The 22,600-nt window shown below is 43.2% G+C and overlaps 1 protein-coding gene across 2 annotated transcripts in view; it reads right to left on the bottom strand.

The window, feature by feature from the left end:
• The window catches only part of LOC147260569 (tetratricopeptide repeat protein 28-like), a 188,422-nt gene that overhangs the window by 29,091 nt on the left and 136,731 nt on the right, over window positions 1-22,600 (bottom strand). For both annotated transcript variants that reach the window (XM_086207194.1, XM_086207193.1), the window contains exons 6-7: window positions 13,551-14,058; window positions 92-888 (exon numbers count right to left, since the gene is read on the bottom strand). In XM_086207194.1, coding sequence (XP_086063320.1) covers window positions 92-888; window positions 13,551-14,058 — 1,305 coding nt within the window. The remainder of the gene's footprint in view (window positions 1-91; window positions 889-13,550; window positions 14,059-22,600) is intronic.

The following is a 22,600-nucleotide window of genomic DNA, read 5'->3' as shown; positions in this document are numbered from 1 at the left end:
ACGACACTGAACATAAATATGATGAATAGTTCTGCTATATTTTGTAGTACAATGAAAAGGTTTGTGTGTTAAAACTGTAATGTGTCCATACCTGGTGAGCTAAGGCCAACTGCTGCTCATAAAACTGAATGGCTCCAGCCACATCCTTTTTACAGACAAATATGTCTCCTAGGTTCCCAAGAGCTCTGAAGCGAGCCTGTGAATTGTTCAGGGACTGGGCCAGTGACAGGAGGTATTTCTGACACTCTTCTGCCTTCGCAAAGTCTCCTAGGGCCTTGAACGCCAAACCGAGGTTACAGTATGCCTTGGCTTGACTCAGTTTGTCGTGAAGGTCCTTGGCTAGGGCAAGGTCCTGTTCATAGTACTTGACTGCATCCTGGTAGTTGCTCAAGCAGTAGTGGGCATAACCAAGATTGTGGCAAACTTTCCCCTCACTCTCCATGTCTTGGAGGTCAGGGGACAGACGGAGGTACTGCTCATAGTATGGCACAGCCTGAGGGAATTCTCCACGAGAGCAGTGGAAGTTACCAAGATTACCCAGAGCCCGTGCCTCGCTCTGGACATCTCTGAGCTCACGAGCAATATTAAGATGGTTTTGGTAATGTTGCAAAGCACGGTCATGGGCTCCAAGGGCTTGGTAAGCCACGGCCAGATTCCCATGAGTGGACGCCTGTGAAGCACGGTCATTGACCTCCATGGAGATCTGCAGCTCCTGGCGGTGGTAGCGGACAGCCTGGTCAAAGGCTCCCAGGGCATTGTAGGCGTTACCCATGTTACCATAGGCCCGGCCCTGAGCAGCATAGTCATTCAACTCCTGAGCAATAGCCAGGTGTGTTTTGTGGAGTTTCAGTGCGGTCTCGTAGTCCCCCTTCATCTGGTGGATGATGCCTGTGAAGAGAGGAGAGGAAGTTAAAGACCCTGTAAGGGTAAAAATTGTAGAATTCAAGTGCCTCGTCAGCTCTTCATGTACAAAACAAGTCATTTAGTAGCTAAAATATGCTCTCTGAGCCATCTGTTCTCTGCTGACACCACACACTCCCACAGAATTACAGTCATTAAAATGTAGTGCAATCAAACACAGCTATTATAACAAAATACAACATTTTGATTGTCTAAGTAGTCTTTGATGATTGCGTCTTCAAGGGATTTTAACAAAATCAACAACTTTTCCACAGGGTTGGAAATCATAAGGAAAGAGAGCAAGAAAAGGCGACAAAAGAGGTAAAAGTGGAGTGAAGAGTGACAGGCTGATGGAAAGCTCAGCAAAAAACTTTCATGATTTAATAGTGTGGAGAATAAATACACAGAGAAGCCAATACACCAATGTATTATCTCTGATAAAATATGATTCTCTGAAATAGAATGACTAAACCACACAGCCAGGCAGCCATCTGGCACACACACACACACACACACACACACACACACACACACGCACACGCACACGCACACGCACACACACACATGCTCATACTATACACACTGGCACACTCACAGCATAGTAAAGACATCAAAGCATATCTACAACTGTTTAATACCATCCCAGGTTTCTGCTTTCAATGATAATAATTGCACCGACAATAGTAAAGTTCAATACCAGAGAAGACAAAGACGGCGGCTGGATGGTGTATAGAGACAAAAAGAAACCTGCTGAAAACAAAAATAACTCAGTCCTTCGTCCACCATAATGCCTGGCCGTCATGGCTTTGCTGCATCAGCATGGAGACTAATTGGCTACGAGGACGGGGGTGCAGCCACCGATAGGACACCAGGGATGGAAACTGTGCTGGAGACAGAGTGGGTGGGAACTAGGGATGGAAAGAGGCTTTGTGGCTTGTGGTATGTGATGGTGCCGCCGGGATTAGTTACGGACATGTGTGTTTTCCCATTTATTTCATCCTAAACCTGCCACATTATGGCCCTGAACACAGGCTACATAAACAGTGGGATTGAAATTAAACAGACGTATTCAATGACCGCATATTAGATGTCGACATATTGAGCAGTTGGCTCAATTAAGAGCAGTAGTAGTAGGTTGGAGAAATAATATCCCATGATCCATAGCTCTCTCTTGAGTTTAATTACTGTTGGGCATCAATGTTTTTCTCTGTCAAACAAAAGAAGAAAAGAAGGTTCAAACTATAAATCGTTACAATTAAACAGAAAAAAGGAGTCATCAGATTTTTCTGCAGACATATTAGATTTTGCAGGAAAAACACGATCAAAGACTGAGATCATGATTCAGCATGCAGCACAGACTGACTGACGGATCAGACCTGATTTGCTGTTTGTTTGCAGACATGTGTTCTCAGGTTAAAGTGACATGACCTGATCTGACCTCACAATCATCAGGTCACCCCTCTGAGGGATTGGCGTTTTTCGGCATCGCTCACAATAACACGAAGAGAGGCAGCATTCAGAAGTAAGCCAGGAGGAGGTCGGATTGTAAATGGCATCCTGACAATACAGATAAATGTATATTTCTTGAGCCAAAATGAGCATGGCAAGCGTCACTATTGTTACCCTACACCTGGGACAGCTTTGCCTGTTAAAGTCCAGCTGAATCGGCATTTTGAAAGTGTCTCTCTACTGTATTGTGATGCATTTCCTAGTGAAACAGGATAGAAAGGCAGGAAATAATGCTGGGAGGAATTTGATTGCAATGCTGGAAATTGTTAGTGTTAATGCTCGCTGAGGCTTGGATGATGTACACTGACTCGAGCAGCAGAGCGACAAAGCCCCATCTTGTGCTCCGTGTAGTTTTTGAAGCAGTCCTCTCTTAAACAGAGCCTTATGGGTTGCACTTTCTTCAGCACATGCATGCACATTAGAGGACGCGGGCCTGTAACCAGGACATTTAAGGAAAGAGTACAGGGTTTGAGGTGGCGGGCAGCTGAAGACACACATTACATATCATTTTTGTGAGCTAACTAATAATATATCTTAGCTTGTAGACATATACATGCCACTGCAGAAGAATGACTGGTTGAAATTGATGGATACATGCTTGTGTAAGCACAAATTGTATATTGTTTTACAGAAAGGAAAAAAAAGACAATTGAATTTTGAGATGAAAATAAAAAGTAATCAAATTTTTTGGCCATTATTGAATAGGAGCACAATGTGACCATGGGTCTCAACTAAAAGGGTTGAAAAAAGGCATTTTCCATTACAGCTTGAACTTTAAGGATGTTAAAATTCACAGCCAGGCAGTTGGAGGAGCACTGACAGCTCTCGCCACAAAGTCACTGCCAAGGTTATGCGTCCCCCCATGGAGGGTGATCTTACTGGGGATATAATGCCTACTGATGTATTACCAGCAAACAAGCTCCATGCTGGAGGCTAAAAATGGATCTGAGGCTCAGCAATGGACAGAGGGTTAGAGCAGACAGTTAGGGAGAGGGGTCTATCCCATTCCCATACGATAAGGGGAATTGAGCGATTAAAACCCAACATGTAAAGAGAAAAATCGGAATTAGTAGTGAGCATCTAGCAGCTGAAGGAAACATGCTGTCCAAATCAAAATGAAGCCTTCAAAATGTCTTGATTCAATGTAACCTTTAACTCGAAGAGCACTGTAAGTCTGTGGTGTTTACGATTGACTGTAACATATTAAATATTATGGCTAAATTATTTCCTTTCAGCACGCAGCGCCAGACAAAGGCTGTGAAATATCAGTCTAAAACACACACCGCATCCTTCAAAAAAAAACTTTGTAAAGAGCCCTATCCATCCAGAGCCCTAGCCACCCCCCCATAACCAAAGACATTAAAAGCATGACAATGTGTTGTCACTTTCCATTACACAGCTGGCTGTACATAGAGGGATGTGCTGCAGTGATGACTTTGAGGGATGGTGCTGTGTTCTGAGTAAATCACTGTGTCATTCTTCTAGGAGCTATGGAGATCCAGAGCCCTGCTGCCTACAGTGAGCTAAGAGGATTTCACCAACAATGCTGCCGCTGGCGCTGGGCTGGAGTGATACTGGGAATAGAGGAGATGACCAGTCTGATCCCAAAATACTAACCTCAGTGTATTCCTCATTTACAGTCTGGAATAAGGTATACATCATGGTTATAGTGGGGACAGTGGGGGTAAATCATGCCATTTCAATCAAATAAAATGCAACAATGGGTTAACTCCCTAATCCTCCTACTAGATGAGAGATAATAATTGTTCCCTCCTGCTTAACATGCAGTGATGCGATTGCTGGAGTGCATTTCGTTATGAATCAGAAGCAGCAGTGTGATTAGTCAAAAGACAGACAAGACGCATGTGTTTCTCCTGAAGTGATCAAAACATGATGGCATCAGCATCATATGAATCATGTTGATTGTTCCGTGAAATGAAAGACAAAGTCAGCTGTCCCGGTCTGGCTAACTTACAAGCAATTATCATATGTTAGCACTGACAATATTATATACAGGGTTTTTATAACAATGACTTTGCATGACTATTCCACAGCAGCGACACATATTATTTTATGAATATTCATTCTCTGAAGCCCGTTTGCACATTAAAAATAACCTGAGAAATCCATGTCAGAATGTACCGGTGGAGATTTGACGAATGCGTGAGAAACCACATGGTTTTGCAAAATATAATCATATACATATTTAGTTTAATCAATATCCACCAAAACAGATTTTTCACTGCCAGTCTTCAATTGTAATATTCTGCAAATGGTGAAGCAAATTTCCAAATAGATCCGGCTTTATTTATTTTATTAAAATATTTTCCTGGCCATTACAAAAATTACACAACTTTTTGAGGTTTTTCAAGCCCACGTGAACTCTAGAGATACACATGTACACGTGCAGGTAAATCAAAGACAAAATCTTAAAGTTTGAAATTCGCTACACTATATTAATCCAGAAGTATTGGCTCACCTGCCTTGACTCACATTTGAACTTAAGTTACATCCCATTCATTTAATTCATAGAGTTTAATATGACGTTGGTCCACCCTTTCTAGAAATAACAGCTTCAACTCTTCTGGGAAGGCTTTCCACATGGTTTAGAAGTGTGTTTATGGGAATTCTGGACCATTCTTCCAGAAGCGGATTTGTGAGGTCACACACTGATGTTGGACGAGAAGGCCTGGCACTCAGTTTTCTCTCTAGGTCGTCCTGAAGGTGTTCTATTGGGTTGAGGTCAGGACTCTGTGCAGGCCAGTCAAGTTCATCCACATCCAACTCTCTCGTCCATGTCTTGATGGACTTTGCTTTGTGCACTGGTGCACAGTCATGTTGGAACAGGAAGGGGCCAGCTCCAAACTGTTCCCAAAAAGTTGGGAGCATGGAATCGTCCAAAATCTCTTAGTATGCTGAAGCAATCAGAGTTCCTTTCACTGGAACTAAGGGGCCAAATCCAGCTCCTTAAAAGTTCTCCTGGCAACCGCCAAACCCAGACCCATCCATCAGATCGCCAGATGGTGCAGCGCGATTCGTCACTCCAGACAGCGCGTCACCATTGCTCTAGAGTCCAATAGCGGTGTCTTTTTGCATTGCACTTTGTGATGTATGGCTTGGATGCAGCTGCGCGGTGATGAAAACCCATTCCATTAAGGTCTCTACACACTGTTCTTGAGCTAATCTGAAGGCCACAGGAAGTTTGGAGGTCTGTAGCGATTGACTCGGCAGAAATTTGGTGACTTCTGCACACTTTGTGCCTCAGCATCTACTGACCCTGCTCTGTCACTTTACGTGGCCCACCACTTTGTGGCTGAGTTGCTGTCGTTCCAAATTGCTTCCACTTTGTTGTAATACCACTGACAGGTGACTGTGGAATATGTAGTAGCAAGGAGTTGGCATCCTATCACAGTACCACACTGGAATTCACTGAGCTCCTGAGAGCGACCCGTTCATTCAGAAACGTTTGTGGAAACAGTATGCATGCTTTGGTGCTTGATTTTATACACCTGTGGCCATGGAAGTGATTGGAACGTCTGATTTCAATTATTTGGATGGGTGACTGAATACATTTAGCAATATAGAACATTACCTATGTAGACCTGTCATGTTTGGAAACCCTGGAATGCCATAATTGTGTTTGTACTTTAAATTTCAGCTTGATGACTGACAGTTTTTGAGCATTAAATACTTTATCCAGACAGTTCCTGCTCAATAAATGATAAAATATCTGAAAATCATCACTAGTTATCAAGTAAAGCACTGAATCTTGTCTTCACACCACATATAGTGTAGCGATCTGTGGGGGGAGGTAGTGAGCCGAGGAAGACACTACATCCTCCTGGGGTCTGCAGGAGACGGGAAGGGGTGGATCTGTGGCCCTGGCTTAAGGTACCAAATCTTTCCTCTCAGACACAGACATCTCCCCCAGTCTAACTGACAGACAAACAGGAAGGAGGGAGATAAAGAAGGACAGGGTATGGATAGATGGATGAATACTGAGTGGGTGGTCTGCCAACAGAAACACACACACAGAGTGCTGCACCCCATCGCATACAGCTCCAGCTGAGCTGCTATAACCCTCCTTCAGCTCACCAAACCAACTGTCGCTGTGCTGTCCACATGCATGACAACTGATTCCCACTCCCACTTAAATCAACTATCTCCTGTCTCAACCAGACCACCCCCCCCCCTTTTTTTGCACTCAACAATCCGTTTAGCAACAGATCACATTTCATGCTGAATTTGCTGGAAAAAAAAGGATGCAGTTGCTCAATGCAAACAATGCCACAACTCGCTTGTCTTCTACAAAAGCTTTGGAGTGAGAAGACTAACAAGGACTTGGAGATTTTTGCAGAGTCTCTAGTCTAGTTCCTGTTAAGAGGTTGATGGGGGCCATGCAGGGGGAGACAGGGAGAGATACAGACAAAGGGGTCAGGCAGCAAAAAATAGCTCTAGTTAGCATCCTGAGTTGTTGATGCTGTCCGATCTCACCACCTGCAGCTCTGCTAATATTTACCAAAGGTATTAGCATGGTCATTAACAGAGAGTCCACCATGTCTAAATCCCGGATAAATATACTTTTTATGTATTTGTTTAGCTCTTTCCCTCTTTCATTCCTCCTGTCTGAGCCATTAGGTTTGCTAAACTCCATTGTAAATCAGCACTTTCCTGCTCTCCTTCCCGGTCAGACTAGTAATATATCTACAGTGAGTGCAGCTTCACTAGGCTGCGGTACCAAACACAATCATCTCCAGGCAAAAGTGCTGCAGGCAAGTCTGGTTCTTGTCTGTAGTTTATTCCTCCTTTGGGCAGTCTGAAAACAGTTACTGCACTCACCATTGTTGTTATGATGATGGCAATAATGAAGATGAAGTAATAGTAGTAGTACAAGATATATGTCCTTACGGCTTATGATTTGATGATTTTGCCAGTACATGCACATTTCCTTAAGGAGCTATCGCTGAAGGGCAATAACCTTTTATGATATTAAACATTACAGCAAACAAATACAGCTGATTAAAAGAGATGGGAAGTAACTGAACTACTTTTTCCAGATATTTGTTCTTTATATGACTATTTATTTGAATGAAAAATATCTAAATCTATTCCTCTCCTTAGATTTTAAAAACAGGCTTTATCTTTGGTGAATAACAGGCAAAAATGACAAGTTTTGTTCAAGCAGAGATGGCGCTAATGCACAAATATGTTGGTTGTCAATGTAAATTTTTACAAAGCTTGAAGAAAACACTGAAGAATAGAAGAGTAAATGACACTTGGCTGTGTATATTCTGAGCACTGAGGAGTTTCTGAAAATCAGTGAAAGTGAAAAAAAGGACTAAACACTTTCTACTTTATGCTTCTGAGTACATTTAAGCGCCTGTATTTTCTTACATTTGAACTTGAATGGATAAGATGAATCAGTACCTCTACCTTAACCAGTCTTTTGACACAAGTATCTGCACTTCTGCCCTGTGACTGGCAACCTGTCCAGGCTGTACCCCACCTCTCACCCAATTTTAGCTGGGATAGGCTCCAGCAATGCCCCCCCCCCCCATGACCCATAAGCAGTAAAGTAAATGGATGGATGGATCGGCACTTCTACTTTTGCCACCTTTGCTGGTTTACAATATAAATCTGCAGATCTGACAGTTATTGACCGATGTTAAAAACCTGGTGGTCAGATGTGTGCACGGGGCTGATTCGATGGAATGTTGACTTCTTTAAAGTTGCATGTGTTAAGAGTGTTTGGAACTGAAACTAATTCAGCACAGAAGTTATACTTTTTTTTTAGATACCAACAGTTCAATGACAGGACCTGAATACAGAGCATGGCTGATGCTGTGTTGTTTTGTGAACTCTACTTCCTGTTGTTTTCCTCTCCCTGTGTCTTTGTTTAGACACCAATCCCAAGGGATTCTGAATAAAAAGAAGTGAAATAAGTTTAATTAAGACTTTTACCTCCAGATTTTCCAAACTGACATTTCAAGTGACTTCTCTTCTGCTTAAACAAGGAAGTGGGAATTGTAAACATGGACCAAATCGAGTGCCAGACCAGGCTCTCTTTGAAGTGAGAATAATAATACTTTAGATTCTGTTTCATCAATACCAGAAATGTGAACTACATGGGAATCCGCCACTTCAGTTCTTTCTCTGATATTAAATATTGCTGACTCGGGGGTAAGTTAGCCAATTAATGAATAAAATATGGTGCTGGAATACAACATTTTCATATCCTTTATAGGTCAGAGTGTGCTGAGCCAGGGCTGCTGGTACCGCTGGGCATCGTGGTTGGATATTAAAGCACAGTGATCTCCGTACAAGTGTACCTTAGAGCCATGGCAGCTACCACTCCACCCACACTCACACTCACACTCACACACACAACAAGCTGAGAGGGCATAATAAAAGTTCCTGTTTCTGAAATGTCTCCTTCCCATTTCACGCAGGCCTTTTGCACTTTTATCTCCGCTTGTTAATCTTCACTTGATCATTCGACTCCTCTTTGTGCAGTTTTTTGAAGTTTAAAACAACATTCTGCTCGCCAATATATTCTTATACTAGGCAAGCATGTGGGCCTGGATGACACAACAATACTCCACAGCCTCAAACAACAACAACAACAACAACAACAACAACAACCATGGGACAATAACAGACCAAAGCTCCACAACCTCCACTTCATTCTCTGTTATCTTCATTATTCAGCTCCTCTTGAATCAGCTATTAAAGGTAATTAAGCGATTCATCAAGTCAGTTTCAATTACTGGGAGCTTGACAGCTGCAGATTACAATCAGTAGGGGTGAGGCAAGAGATACAGAATGAGAGAGGGAGGCATCAAAAAGTGAAAAAAGGAGAAAAAGAACAAAGATAAGAGTGGCTACACAAACAAGTTACTGCATTGTCCAGGTCACTGGCACCCACCTATTTAGCTCTGTTACCCAAAAATGCATTAACTTCACACTGATGTTGCAACTAATAATGGAAAAGATTGCTGCTGCTGTCATAATAGCAATCATACACACATGGATACATCTGCTGTTTGTTCACTCAGAATAAAGCTCACGTGCACTCTAGCGTCATAACATGTTCTGACGAGAGCTGTTAATTCATGACAACCAGCTATTTGCTCACTTTTTAAAATCAGGTGTGTTCTGCAGCTAACAGCAACCCCTGCCATGCTCCATTTAGACCGCTCCAATGACGTCTTCAATTTACATTTGGCTGATTAACCCCACTCTCTGCCTGCTCATAGGTTAAAGACTAATTCGTCTGGAAGGAACTATTATGCCTCTTAGTTTTCCATTAGAATCAGGGTTACTACTGCTTTGATGGCTATCATAAGTCACCCAGCGTAGGTTGTAATTGCTGGACTAAACACAGCAAAATGGGCACACCATTCATCACATGAGGTACTGTGAATATCGGGAGGGACATCTTTATCCCTAAGGTTACTTTCATCATTATATTAGCAAGCTCCACAAGGTTACCTTGCTAATAATTTCATTTGAACAGGATTTGGCAATAAAACTCTCTCTTGTAAAAGGGGACAATGATTGCATTTTAAGCTGCAATCAAAAGACATGATCGTATATTTAATTTCCCCTTTTCTCATTTATATCTTCAGGGCACCTCTCCTTTCAGTCTGAGGCGGTGTGAAGGTGAGAGGAGAGCTGATTCATGTATACATCTTTATGAGGTTTACATAAACTCTGATAGGAGCGTTTAACAGGGTGTCAGAATTCCATTACAGCTCCCAAATTACAGGCTCCTTTTACACAGAGGTACCACAATATTACCGTTATGAAGGCTCCATAATTATACTGCTTTTTTTTTTTCTTGACTAAATCAAATAGATGGCCGACAGACACCCCAGTGTGATGTCACATCTGCACTGGATCTTCCCATTTACACAGGTACGCTTAAGACTCACAATTTTAGTGAGAATAGTCATTTTTGCGGTTGACTCTCACTAAAGTAATGTCAAAATGATGATAGGATTTTTTTTCCTGGGGTCTGTGCACAACAAGCATGTTCTCTACATGGGTATTACACATCTGATTTGAAAGTTTTCAATAGTCACTTTTATACTGAGAGCAATCTGCTAACTTGCCCATCTTTTTTGCAGCTCGGTCCGAGGTTTCAGACAGAGTGCGGCAAATCGGGGGTCAATTTTAGCTCGGCAATATTCCTCCTCCAAGAAAACACTTATTGCAGCCTCCATTGCTATGTAAATCCAAGCTGTCAATGTGTCGGTTCAGTGTGAGGTGGGTGGAGGTGTCGATGATGAAGCAAACTGCTGTGCAACCCACAACTGGGAGTTTTAAAATCAGGAAACAGTTGATCAGATCATCACTTAAGCAAGATGAGCAACTGGGGAGCCGCTGAGATCAGGGAGGTGCTGACCATCACTGACCGTGGGTAACCACCTCACGGGGACTATGTAGGATGGCTTGCAGTATGAAGAGGTCGTTGAGGAGCTTGGTCGATGTGGCTATCGCCGAATGACGAAACAGGTCAGCAGCAAGTTGAAAACGTAGGAAAAAACGTATGGACTGTGTCACGGGGCTAAATATTTTTCAGACACATATGTTGTACGTCACTGTTCATGCGCAACTTCGTACTGCACGTCACGTCACATGTTTACACCCACACAAGTGGCGGCTTTTTTGAAAAGAGGAATATTATGCCTCCATTTCACACAGACAAGACAGCAAATTCCTCTACCTGGCCGCAAGTTTGGCACATTCCGTGTTTAAAAAGGGCTGATGAATTGTGCAGTGTCAGTAGGTTTTATTCATGATGGTGGTGCAATGTTAACAGGGGCTTCAATCAGCTGACATGTGGTTCTCTGTCTTGGGAGCAGCCCAGTCACTGAGTTAAAATGTTGACTTGGTGGTACACTGCACTGGTTTGTGTATGGAGCTAGAGGGGGAGGCAGGTCTGAGTGGTACGAGTTCCAACAAACATCAGACTTCAGCAGTCGACCACAGTTTGTGTCCTTATTTCAACTGCATGAGACACAAGTTTATATTTTCCAATCAAAGAGTTTGTCTTGCCAAAAGCTAACCAGAACATAGCTCTGATACATCCTAAACCATCATTATTTTTTAAGAGTGAATTTAGTTTCAATGGGCTATAAACAAAAATCTAGAAATATTGATATGAAACATATTTTTTGTCTTAGCAATGTTAAGAATAAATTTATCTGTGGTTTGCAGAAACCATACTGGCCCCTGGGTGTCCATTAATTCATGCTCGCATAATCTACTGGATGCTACACTGCTTACATTTACAAGAAAAACATACACTGTTTTTTGCTTCCAACATAAATAAAACTTGCCTTTGAAGGTCATGTGATTGATAAGAGCTATGATAAGGTGAATAATGGAAAGGTAAAATGTCCGTCTTCCTAACTGCAATGCAACTAGTTAGAAGATATCTAAAAGATATCTAAAAGAAATGAGACAAATTTGTGAAGTTTAGAATTTTGCAGTGCATTCATTTATCAACATACATTTACTCTGAGATGCCTATAGCTCTGTGGTGCCTAAGTTTATTCCAGACCTGTAACCCATGATGAGGTTGAGCTCTTCTTCCACAGATGGCGCTATGACCACCAGTGGCTACGCTAGTACCACAAACATTAATGCTAGTTCTGTTGGACTTAGTGCTGGAATCCCTGGTGCAGTAATCACCTGAGTGGATCCCTGCATATGGGGTGAGATCAGTTCTACCATTTATCCATATTAGGGCGACATACTGGGTGCTAAATGGCCTTATTTTTAATAACCCAGGAGGAAACGGACATCCTGGGGTTGGGAAAAACAAAACACTAGTATACTACCCCCTTAAGTACCTGTGCATACCCCCTGGACGGCACCACTGCCCCAGTTTGGGAGTCATAACTAAACTCACTTTGCAAGGAATATCGATGATACAGTACAGCACTCCGGTCTTATTTAACACAAATATCAGGGAAACTATAATAAATAGTCAACAGCTCATTTAAAAAAAAAAAAAAAAGAGTAACAATGGAACATAGCCAGCAACATAACGCTGGCAGGAATTTAAACTTTTATACTGTATTCCCAAAACACCAAAAGAGCCAGCAGGATTCACTGGAGTGCTGGTTCTGAACAGTGATACAGAGCTACACTGACCACACAGCCTAACTTAAGTCTTCAAATCCTTCACTTGAGCTGCCAGATCAACTGTAGCTGCAACACATTTTAGTGCCATACTTAGTGACATGATCAGAATAACTGTCAGCAAAGAGTTGCTTATTCACATATGCTGTATATTCTTCATTCATCACTGTTTTTCATTCAAAGTCTTGCATCACTCAGTGAATCTACGAGCAGTATTTCTCTTCAGCACTGTTTTTGATCTCCTGAGAGAAATATCTGGCTCTTACCAGCTATAGTTTTACTGTATCTTATTTGATGTTGAACCTATTGTGTGGAGTGGTACAGTTTTTAGTTATTTTTCTTGGAAAGAATCTGCCTGTTGTGGAAACAACAGATTCAGGCAGAGAATGACACAGTGAGCCAATGACACTGGGAGAGTGAACAAGAACAGTAAAGATGCAGCCAGAAAGTAAAACAATGTGCTGAAACTTGCTATAAAGCTCTGTCAAGCTGAGAGGAGTGACTGAGTTGTTTGGTAATTCTCTGTAGGATTATCATTGTGAGCGAGATCTTTGATAATAGGCAGCACGGTGGTGCAGTGGTTAGCACTGTCACAGCAAGAAGGCTCTGGGTTCTGGGTTTGAGTCCCGGCTCGGGCCTGGGATCTTTCTGTGTTGAGTTTGCATGTTCTCCTCCTGCATGCGTGGGTTCTCTCCAAGTACTCCGGCTTCCTCCACAGTCCAAAGACATGCAAATTGGGACTAGGCTAATCAATACTCTAAATTGACCGTAGGTGTGACTGTGAGTGTGAATGGTTGTCTGTCTATAAGTGTTGGCCCTGCAATGGACTGGTGACCTGTCCAGGGTGAACCCTGCCTCTTGCCCGAAAGCTGCTGGGATAGGCTTCAGCCCCCGTGACCCTTAACAGGATAAGCGGAAGAAAATGGATGGATGGATCTTTGATAATACACATCTGGTATCTAGAACAGCCAGTATTTTGACATACGTACCCAGGTTGGAGGAGGCCCTTCCCTCGGCAGCCCTGTCCTTCAAGCCCTCAGCTATGGACAGCTGCTGTTCATGGTACTGCTTTGCCCTCTCCAAGTCCTGCATGCAGCGGGCAGCGTGACCCAGCCCTGCGTAGGCTCTCATCTCGATGGACTTCTCCTCCAGCTCCTGGGCAAGCTCCAGAACATGGGTATGGTAGGACATGGCCTTGTCAAAGTTTCGGTGGTAGTGGTAGGCACTGCCCAGGTTACTATACGCCCGAGCTTCCTCGCGTTTATTTTCTAGGGCCTTGGCAATGCCCAGGTGCTGCTCATGGCATTGGACAGCATTGTCAAAGTCTCCCATGGCAATGTAGACGGCCCCCATGTTTCCAAGCTCTCGAGCCTCAGAGAGTTGATCCTTGGACTGCTTGGCCAGCAGAACACACTGCTTATGGCTGGCCAGGGCATTTGGATAGTCCCCTATGGCTGTATATACATGGCCCAAGCTGCTCAGCGCCATTGAAGCAGCCTGTGGATAGAGAGAAAGAGAGAGAGAGAGAGAGAGAGAGAGAGAGAAAGTAAGAAAAAAAATCAAGGCAAACATCTCAAAATAGCCTCATTAATTATACCCACATTCAATCAACAGGGAGTCAATTTCTTGCCTTTGCTTCACAGATTCCCCACCTATACTTGTTTTTTTCAAAAGAAATACTAAAAACCCAAAATCAAAATCACAAATTTCTTTGGAGACTAAACAAGAGAGAAAATCTGATTGGCTAAGCTATGAGGGGGGTAAAGTGGGATGCATATCAGCACAGCAGCAGCAGACTTGTTTTAAGACCGTCAGTTTGCCCACTGCAATCACGCTTCATGGAGCGCCACAACCAATAGAACAAAGATAGTGCTAATCAGGCAGGAGAGTAGAGGGGTCTTAGCTTCACTTCAGAGCGGTGGGGGGCCGACTGGCTGCTGGCAAAACCTCTCAAGCAAAAAAAAAATACGAGAACAACATCCTGCGTATTCTCCTCTATGTTCTCAAGTACCTGTGAAAATAAAACGACACTGGGGGCAAAAAAGGAGCGATTTAGCAGTAAAAAATGTTCACTAAACACACTCTTGACCTCCCCTGTAACACATTCATGGCAGGCTTATTAGCTGTTTATATGAAGGGTAAACAACTGGAAATTGGGGTCATCTGTCGTGAACAGATGTTCAATTAATCATGCACGGTCAGCTAATATAGTATCTCCTTCCTCAGGTCCCACCCACTTGGATACAGGCCAGCCGAGAGGACGGACCCCCTGGCAGGGAAGGTCACGGTCTCATCAGTGGGGACCACCTGGGTCATCTTGAAAGGATTTAGAGCAGGACAACAAGACAACTTTGAAGGAGCCATGTTAGTTGCTACTTCAAGATGTTTATGCGATCCAAAACTGAGCTCGGGAGATTTGCTTGAGCGGCCCCATCTTGAATTTTACATCGATATTATTTCACAAGTACATCAAGATGCAATCTGAAGAAATGCACCAAAATACTCCAGATAACGTCAAAAAGGAGCCTTCTGAACAAACAAAAAGCATGTCGATACAACTGAAGACTCCTGGACACGCTCATAAGGACAAACACTTTTCTTTCTTTCATATGTTCTTTCCCTAAATGTATCCCTCCTACAGTACCTAACTTTCCCTCAGTTCACATAGCTGCTGATGCCTGGAACCAATTACCTGCTGACATAAGGACTTCCAGCAGTTTGTTCAAGTTTAAAGACTCGACAAGGCATTATACGGGCCCGGGGAGGCAATTACCCTCCGTCACAACTGTTGCTGTTTCATGTTCCCAGATAGCCTATCTAGAGCTGCTCAATTACATGAGCCTTTTGAAGCTTCGCTCCATCTCTCCAACTCAAACTTCCATTTTTCTGAACAGAAAACATAGAGGAGTCCTCATCTCTGTCTGTCTTCGGAGTACAGAGTGAGCCAGAAAGAGAGAACGCAAGAGCGCAATCTATCGCCAGTCGAGATGAGTTGCTCTTGTGATCAGCGTCCCTACAGTGAGACTGCAACGCTGCCTTTTCTCCTCAGATGGAAGCCAAGATAGGCAGATAATGAGGGGCCAGCCTTGCCTGTCATAGAGGATGCACTGTGTTTGGCTCAGGGACACACACTGGGGCCATATCTCACTTCTAACTGCAGCCTTCTAGCTAAATAACATTCCGACGTGGTGGGAATTAATTGCTCACAATTTTGGCAAAACTGACTTAATTCTAATGTGATTCCATTTCTTTTGTTGTTGTCCCCTCCCCCCATCCATCTCAAAAGTCCAGCCCTTGTTCCGGTGGGCTGGTTTGATGAACACTATTCCTCATAAAGTGTTGATAAAATGCTGGCTCTTATCAGCAAACACATTTTGCACCAAGGGTCTGCTGCTAATGAAAGGTAAACTAGTTCTGCCAGCAGCAGCGAGGGAAGAGGGTTCATCAGAAATGTTTGGCTCTAGCAACATTATTCCATTTCTCTCCTCTGACAGTGGTTTAGGATTCCTCGCTGATTCTCCTCTGTCAGCCTCCTCTAAGTGTGTTTATATTCTGCAGCATATTAGAGTAATGGTTGCTTTCATAGCACATGCTAGAGGTAATGAATCGTACTTAGAATAATTATCCCCTTATGTCATGCTCTTGATGGTATGAGTTCTGTGACTCTGAGCCCCTGGTGTGTGTTTATTTCAGCCATGCGCTGCCCACCTCCTCACTGGTGTGATGAGAAATGTGTCTCCTCGCAATTGTGTGAACACACACTTGAAAATCCTGCTTATTTCACTTTGGACGTATGAGCTCTGATATACTCCAAACAAGACTGGTGGAGCTTACGGGACAAACCTGGTTGTCATGGTGATGTAAATGGTTGGTTTAGGCTCTAATAGACTCTAACTCTAATGCTCACAAACACAAGTGTGAAGAATCCTCCTAAGTGGACATAAACAGGCCGGCAAAGATGAGGACAAGCATCCGCTTCTTCTACACATCTACGGCTTTCATGAACAAATTCCTGCCCGCTGCTCTTCGACTAGCTGTCTTTTGGTTAGAGACAAGTCTGATAGTCACAGGAGAAGCAAAAAATTCCAATGTGAGTATGAAGATGAGCGTTTGTATCAGGGGCGTCTGGAGGGTGGAAGGTGTTAAAGAGCTCACAGTTGGCCCTCTGTCCAGACAGCGTGTCCTGCAGGAGGGCAGCCACTACTTCAGTCGAGTGCAGTTAATGGGATTATATGGGAGTCGAGAGGAGTCACACTCCCAACAAGAAGGGATAGGTTTGATTCAATTACTACTTTAGTGGGAACATCCCAGTATTTCCCTGTAGAAGCACAGGTGTTAAGACCCTGACACACCCACATCAGGCTGTTGGTCAGGGTCGGTTGCCGCTAATTCCTGTGCTGTGTCCATGATAGTGGTTCTGGTTGGCCATTGTCAGCCACCAGCTTTCTATGTTGTCTTTGGTGAAAGAACACAAACTAAGGAGAAGATGGAAACAAGTCGAGAAGGTTCACACCGAATGCTGGAAGAAGCATGAAGAAGAAGCAGTGATAACACCATCGACTACGAGACACAAATATATTAACGGAAATATGATCGTCTGAATTGAAGACAAAGATTCGTATATCTGTTTTCCTACGTCATGTTTGTGAGATGTGCAGACTACTGCCGCCTGCTGGTTTGGACAGTTACTATCTTGCATGCATGCACAGAACACTCGCTGATGTCAGCTGCCCTCCGTGTGGTATTTTTCACCGAGACAAAGATGACACATCAGTTCTTTTTTGTTGCTCCTGGCGCTCTGGCATCAGCTCGATGTGTCGGGGTCCCTAATAGAAAAAACTCAAGCTACTTTCATAATTGAAAAAAACACAAGATATATTTAATTTCACACACAGAATTTGAATGATAATATACCGCAAGTATTAGATATGACTTTTTAAAACACTAAAATCTTTATAAAATGAGTAGAGCTCCATCCTCTGCATACTAATGTTCCCATTAGATGAAGTGAATTAATACATGAATTGCTTAGTGTATAAAACGTAAAAAAGAAAAAAATGAAACATCCCCAGAGCCTGAGGTGAGATCATCAAATGTTTTGGGGTTTTTTGTCATGAATTAAATACATGTAATTAATAATTATGGAGAACAAAGAAAAGCAGCAAATCTTCATGTTGGAATGAGAACATATCTGGATATGTTTGTCTGATGAAGGATTAATAAATAATTTGTGTAATGCTTGATCAGTTATCCAAATAATGATGAGTGATGAATCATCTCAGCAGCTCAATTGTGTGACTAGTAGAAAGTAATTAGAAATCCTGCATGGAACAGCAGAGCAACGTGTAAACCACTGTGGTTAGACATGACCCAGGATTGAAAACACTCAAGCGCTCCATTCGAACACACACACACACACAGACAGACAGACTAACATTATGTTTCCAGGAGACCTTGACCACCACTTGTCTAACCGTACCTTAAAATTGACCTTTTGCTGTAAAATCTAAGGATTTATGTGGACTTGCATTTTGTTCCCAAGTGAGCCCCGCAACGCATCATCAGCTGGAAGTCCACACCCTATCAGTAACACACACACGCACACACACATACACACACACACACACACACACACACACACACACAGCTGTGTAATTAAAAGGCAGGTGAGGAGGACCATGCACCAGTGTTTCCCTTAACGAGCTGGGCTGGAGCATCATCAGGCTGCTGAACAGAACATCGCACTGAGGGGGGGAGGCAGATAAAAGGCTACGGTAGAGAATGTGTTTGAAAAGAATGCTGGAGGCATCCCCAGACCCGTGATGTCTTTAGATCTGAATTCACCTGCAGAGACGATTCTGCCAGAAAAGGAACCATCTTTAAAAAAAACTCCAGTGAAATATGCTCTCAATGAATGACACCATCTTCATGTTTCTGCCTGTTTGACATGCAAAAAAACAATCATATGTGTGTATGTATGAAGGATGCATATTTGCAGTGTTAGTGGGGTGGATATGATATCATATTCATCTGGTTTGATGGGTGTATATCCCTTTCTCTATCCTTGGTGTTTGCACATAGATATGAATCCTTCGAGAGCCACAATTAGATCAGCCAAATGACAGTCTCTCGGCCATATCAAAACCTTCTGCTTTTTTTAAGCTGGAAACCGCTGTGCTCTGCCAAGTGAGAACAGGTACAGCTGTGGCTGATTGCTCTCGCTCATATCACACACACACACACACACATACACACACACACACACCATGTGGCTGAATTCAGTTAAATTACAGACCCCTGTCACTTAAACCGTTGCAGGCTCTGGAATAATATTGATGGAAGTCTGTTGTTTCAAGATCAATTAAAACATGAAATGCTGTCATCATCTGTACAGCCAACTTCAGGAAAGTGTTGTCTGTTGAAGAAGTGGGTAACATAAGTTACCATTCCTCTAATCAATTACCTGAGCTGATCAGATCTAATAACAGGTCTGACATACATTGCCCCTTTGACCTCCAGCTCGTACATGAGTGACGCCAGAGGGCCTGAAGCCTTGATAATTCCTTTAGCCTTCACAGGACACATTCTCAAAGGTTTGATTGTCACTAAAGGTCAAGCTACGGGTACGAGCACTCGTGACAGCTACTGCGCCGCTCCAAAGAGCCACAGACACTGTACGCAACAAGAGGTAGACGCACAAACAGCCATGCAGCATCACATGAAGTAAACTAATCATACAGACAAGCCTGTGGGTTGTCTGTGCAGGGGTGCCATGCAAATAGTACATTGTGGTTATTCCAGAGAACCAGTACACATTCTCTAACACATTCTTACACAGACACACAAAGTAATACACAAATATGCCACATTGGGCTTTGTGTGTTCTGCCTCTCTATGTCTGTGTGTGGTCACATTTGTATTTGTGTTTGTGTGAGGCAATATTGTGGGAGTTGGTGGCAAACAGTCAGTCAGGAGAAGTAAAATTGGATCTGACAGTCTCTACTGGTGGTGGTGGAAAATTTCCCTGTTCCCTTCAACTGGGGTGGGGGGGGTGGGGTGGGGTTTATATTTCAAGCTCACACAATACTCTAGACAAAACAAGGTTTGCAGCAACAACCAAATGTTAAGTGAGGAAAAGAGAGAGAGGGCGACACGGTAACAGAGCTGGGGCTCGGCTCCACCTTCCCGGCCTCCATCTCAATCAAAACACTTCTCCCCTGTGACAGGATGTCAGCATTGTTCAAATGCAAAAGCAGCTCTCCTTCCTTCTGATATAAACACATGAATCTAAAGTCTGGCTGAAGAGGAAATTGAAGAGGTGGCACACTGGGGAAGTGGGGCACTGTGAATGAATCTTAATGTACTCTAAATCAGAGCAAAGGCTTGAAGGGCTGCACAGGGCTGCTGTTTATTTCTGTACTAAAGTCAAATCTCCACGGGCATAGCTGTGTAATGCCTACTGGTGCAAGGAATCAATTCTTTAGAGACCTTGTGGTGACAGAAGGGGAAATCAAAGTGGTGTTTGAAAGTCATTTCAGGCGGGATTTGAGGTAAACATCAGGGTTTGCCACTTTGCAAGGCCTCCAGCAGGGGATAAAGCTGAGAGAGACACAATGCTGCGTTAAACATTAAATCCGTTAAACATTAAAAGGGGTTAGGAGCAAAAAAACTGCACCGCCGAATGAGATCAGAAATGGGTACACCAATCCAGATCGAGTTACTTGTTAACAATGGAGGTGTGTTCAGCTAGAGGAAAACAAATGTGGCAATCCAAGGGTCATGCAGGTGGGAGATGCCGCGTGCCAAGACTTGTAGGTCAGAGAAAACATCTGCAACATTTGATGATTGAATGTCATTTTTACAGCCTGTCCATTAGACACTGTTTTCGAGGCTTCCTGTTGGGTCTGAGGACACTGTGCCAAATACAGCACCGCTTCCAGGGCCCCACCTGCATCCGAGAGCATCCAGCAGGAAGTCAAACCAAGGACGTCCCACTCCAGGGTTATTCAAGGGTGTTTGGAGGCCTAGAGATAGGAGGGACTATCCCTGTCAGCCCACACAGCTGGACAAATCAGGACTGACATGCAGGACTGCACAGTTCAAACCTTTTCTGTGGTATAGATGAGGAATTCCACTTTAGGGGTTGGGGTGGAGGTGAGAGGAGAAGAGAGGAGAGAAGAGGAGAGGAGAGGAGAGCAGAGGAGAGGAGAGGAGAGGAGAGGTTGAGGTCTGAGGAGCTGGATCAATATGAGCTGGGCAGAGCTGTAGCCTGCAGCAGCCTGACACAATGAAAGAAATGAAGAGTGACAACCAAATGTCCAGACTCTCAGCACCACACCGTTCTCTCTGAGAGGGGAGACGGAGCTTTTGTGCTGCTCCTCTAATCCATCTGCAACAGTAACTCATGCCTAATGGGCTCAGAAATCTGTGAAATAGAGGGATGCATGACTGCTTTCAATTGCTTTGTTTTTAGGTATGATTTTCTTTTTAAGAAGATGAAATGTTGAGCCTTGCAAAATGATGTAAATCCACACTAGCAAAGAGATTTAATTCATATTTGACAGGTTCTGAGCGGGGGTTGAGGAATACATGATAGTATCGAGAGACAATTTGTATTGGCAGATGTTGGTCTCTTTTTTTAAATATATATTTGTATTGGTCAGATGGTTTTGCTCACATCTCTCCTTGTTTGCCATCATCAGTGACTAAACAACAATAAATATTTAACTTTATGTTTTTTTTGAAATTTTTTGTCAATACTGGTCCAGTATATGATATACTACAATTGATTTGTTGGAAATAACCATTCAGTACTTCATCGTGTTTGATTATTTTGTTTGAAAAATCCATACATACACAGACAACAGCAAACCAACAAGTTCTTCCTCCTCATCTTCAATGATAGGGATGGAAATTTCCCTCTCAGATCATGTTACCCTGAGAGCTGGAGTCACAGCAACACATGAGAAGATCATAACCTTTCATGTTTTTTTTTTCCCCACTGATATTTATGAAATATCTAAAATGTTAAACAGTCATGTTGCATCAGCCTTAAGTCTCTGTGGTTTTATTTAACTCTGAGATTTATGACTTACACGAGAGAGCCAAACAAAATATGCATCTTAGCTCAAACTATACTGAATGCTGCATTATCGGTCATCGATTTTGTATGTAGTGGATCAAATGAGTGTATGAACTGTGAGTGTGTTGCTTGTAGTGCTATTTAATTCAGCTTTCTTCTCAACCTCCATAAACTCACTGTTTTGATGCTGCTGAACACACTATACAAACACACCAAATCGTGTAGACATATAGGTTGTGACTCTCAGCAAGAGTCAGCTATTTATCCCAGGAGGAGACATAAAAGAGTGCATACTGGAATCATATCTATCAAATGGCCAGACACAAAATTCCAAAAGAATGCCAATATTCTTCTGTCGTCTGTAGAAGAAAAGTCGTCCAAGAGCTGTGAAAACCCACAGCTTCTCATCTCTCACCTGAGAGTTAAACAGCAAGCTCAATCATGTTCTGCTGGCTGAATAAATCCACAATGACATGCAGCTGAGAGTGCCGGGGGACCTCGTTCTACCTCCAGTCCACCACACCAACCATTTAAATCCCTTCCACCCTCACTGCTTTTATTCCCTAAATGTAATTACAAACCTGGTGAGGATGACTACGGTGGCCTGGGCAACCTGCAGACCACAGCGGCAACACCAACACTTGGTAGGACCAAAAGAAGAGGGAATCCCTCCAAAGCACCTACCACGCCTCACTGCTCCATGGACCTGCTCCTCTGAGCTATGCCAGAATAACCTGAAGCTTTCAGCACCACTGGGCCCTTCACTTTAGCCGCAGGGGGACAGAACTGGTCTGGCTGATAAAGACTACAAAGAGGATCTCACTACTGGGCTGTATTATCATTTTCACTAATACATTATGCACACACAACACACACACATTCATGAAAGCACATGTGGGCACACACCACCTCCCACTGCGACAGAGATTTAGGACCTTGAAGATGGTAAGCTCCCAT

This window comes from Aulostomus chinensis, chromosome 6 (assembly GCF_037954235.1).
Source record: "Aulostomus chinensis isolate RoL2024-O1b breed Wild chromosome 6, RoL_Achi_v1.0, whole genome shotgun sequence".
Classification (NCBI taxonomy): domain Eukaryota; kingdom Metazoa; phylum Chordata; class Actinopteri; order Syngnathiformes; family Aulostomidae; genus Aulostomus; species Aulostomus chinensis.
The sequence above is the reverse complement of the archived record's forward strand: the minus strand, read 5'-3'. Positions and strand labels throughout refer to the sequence as shown.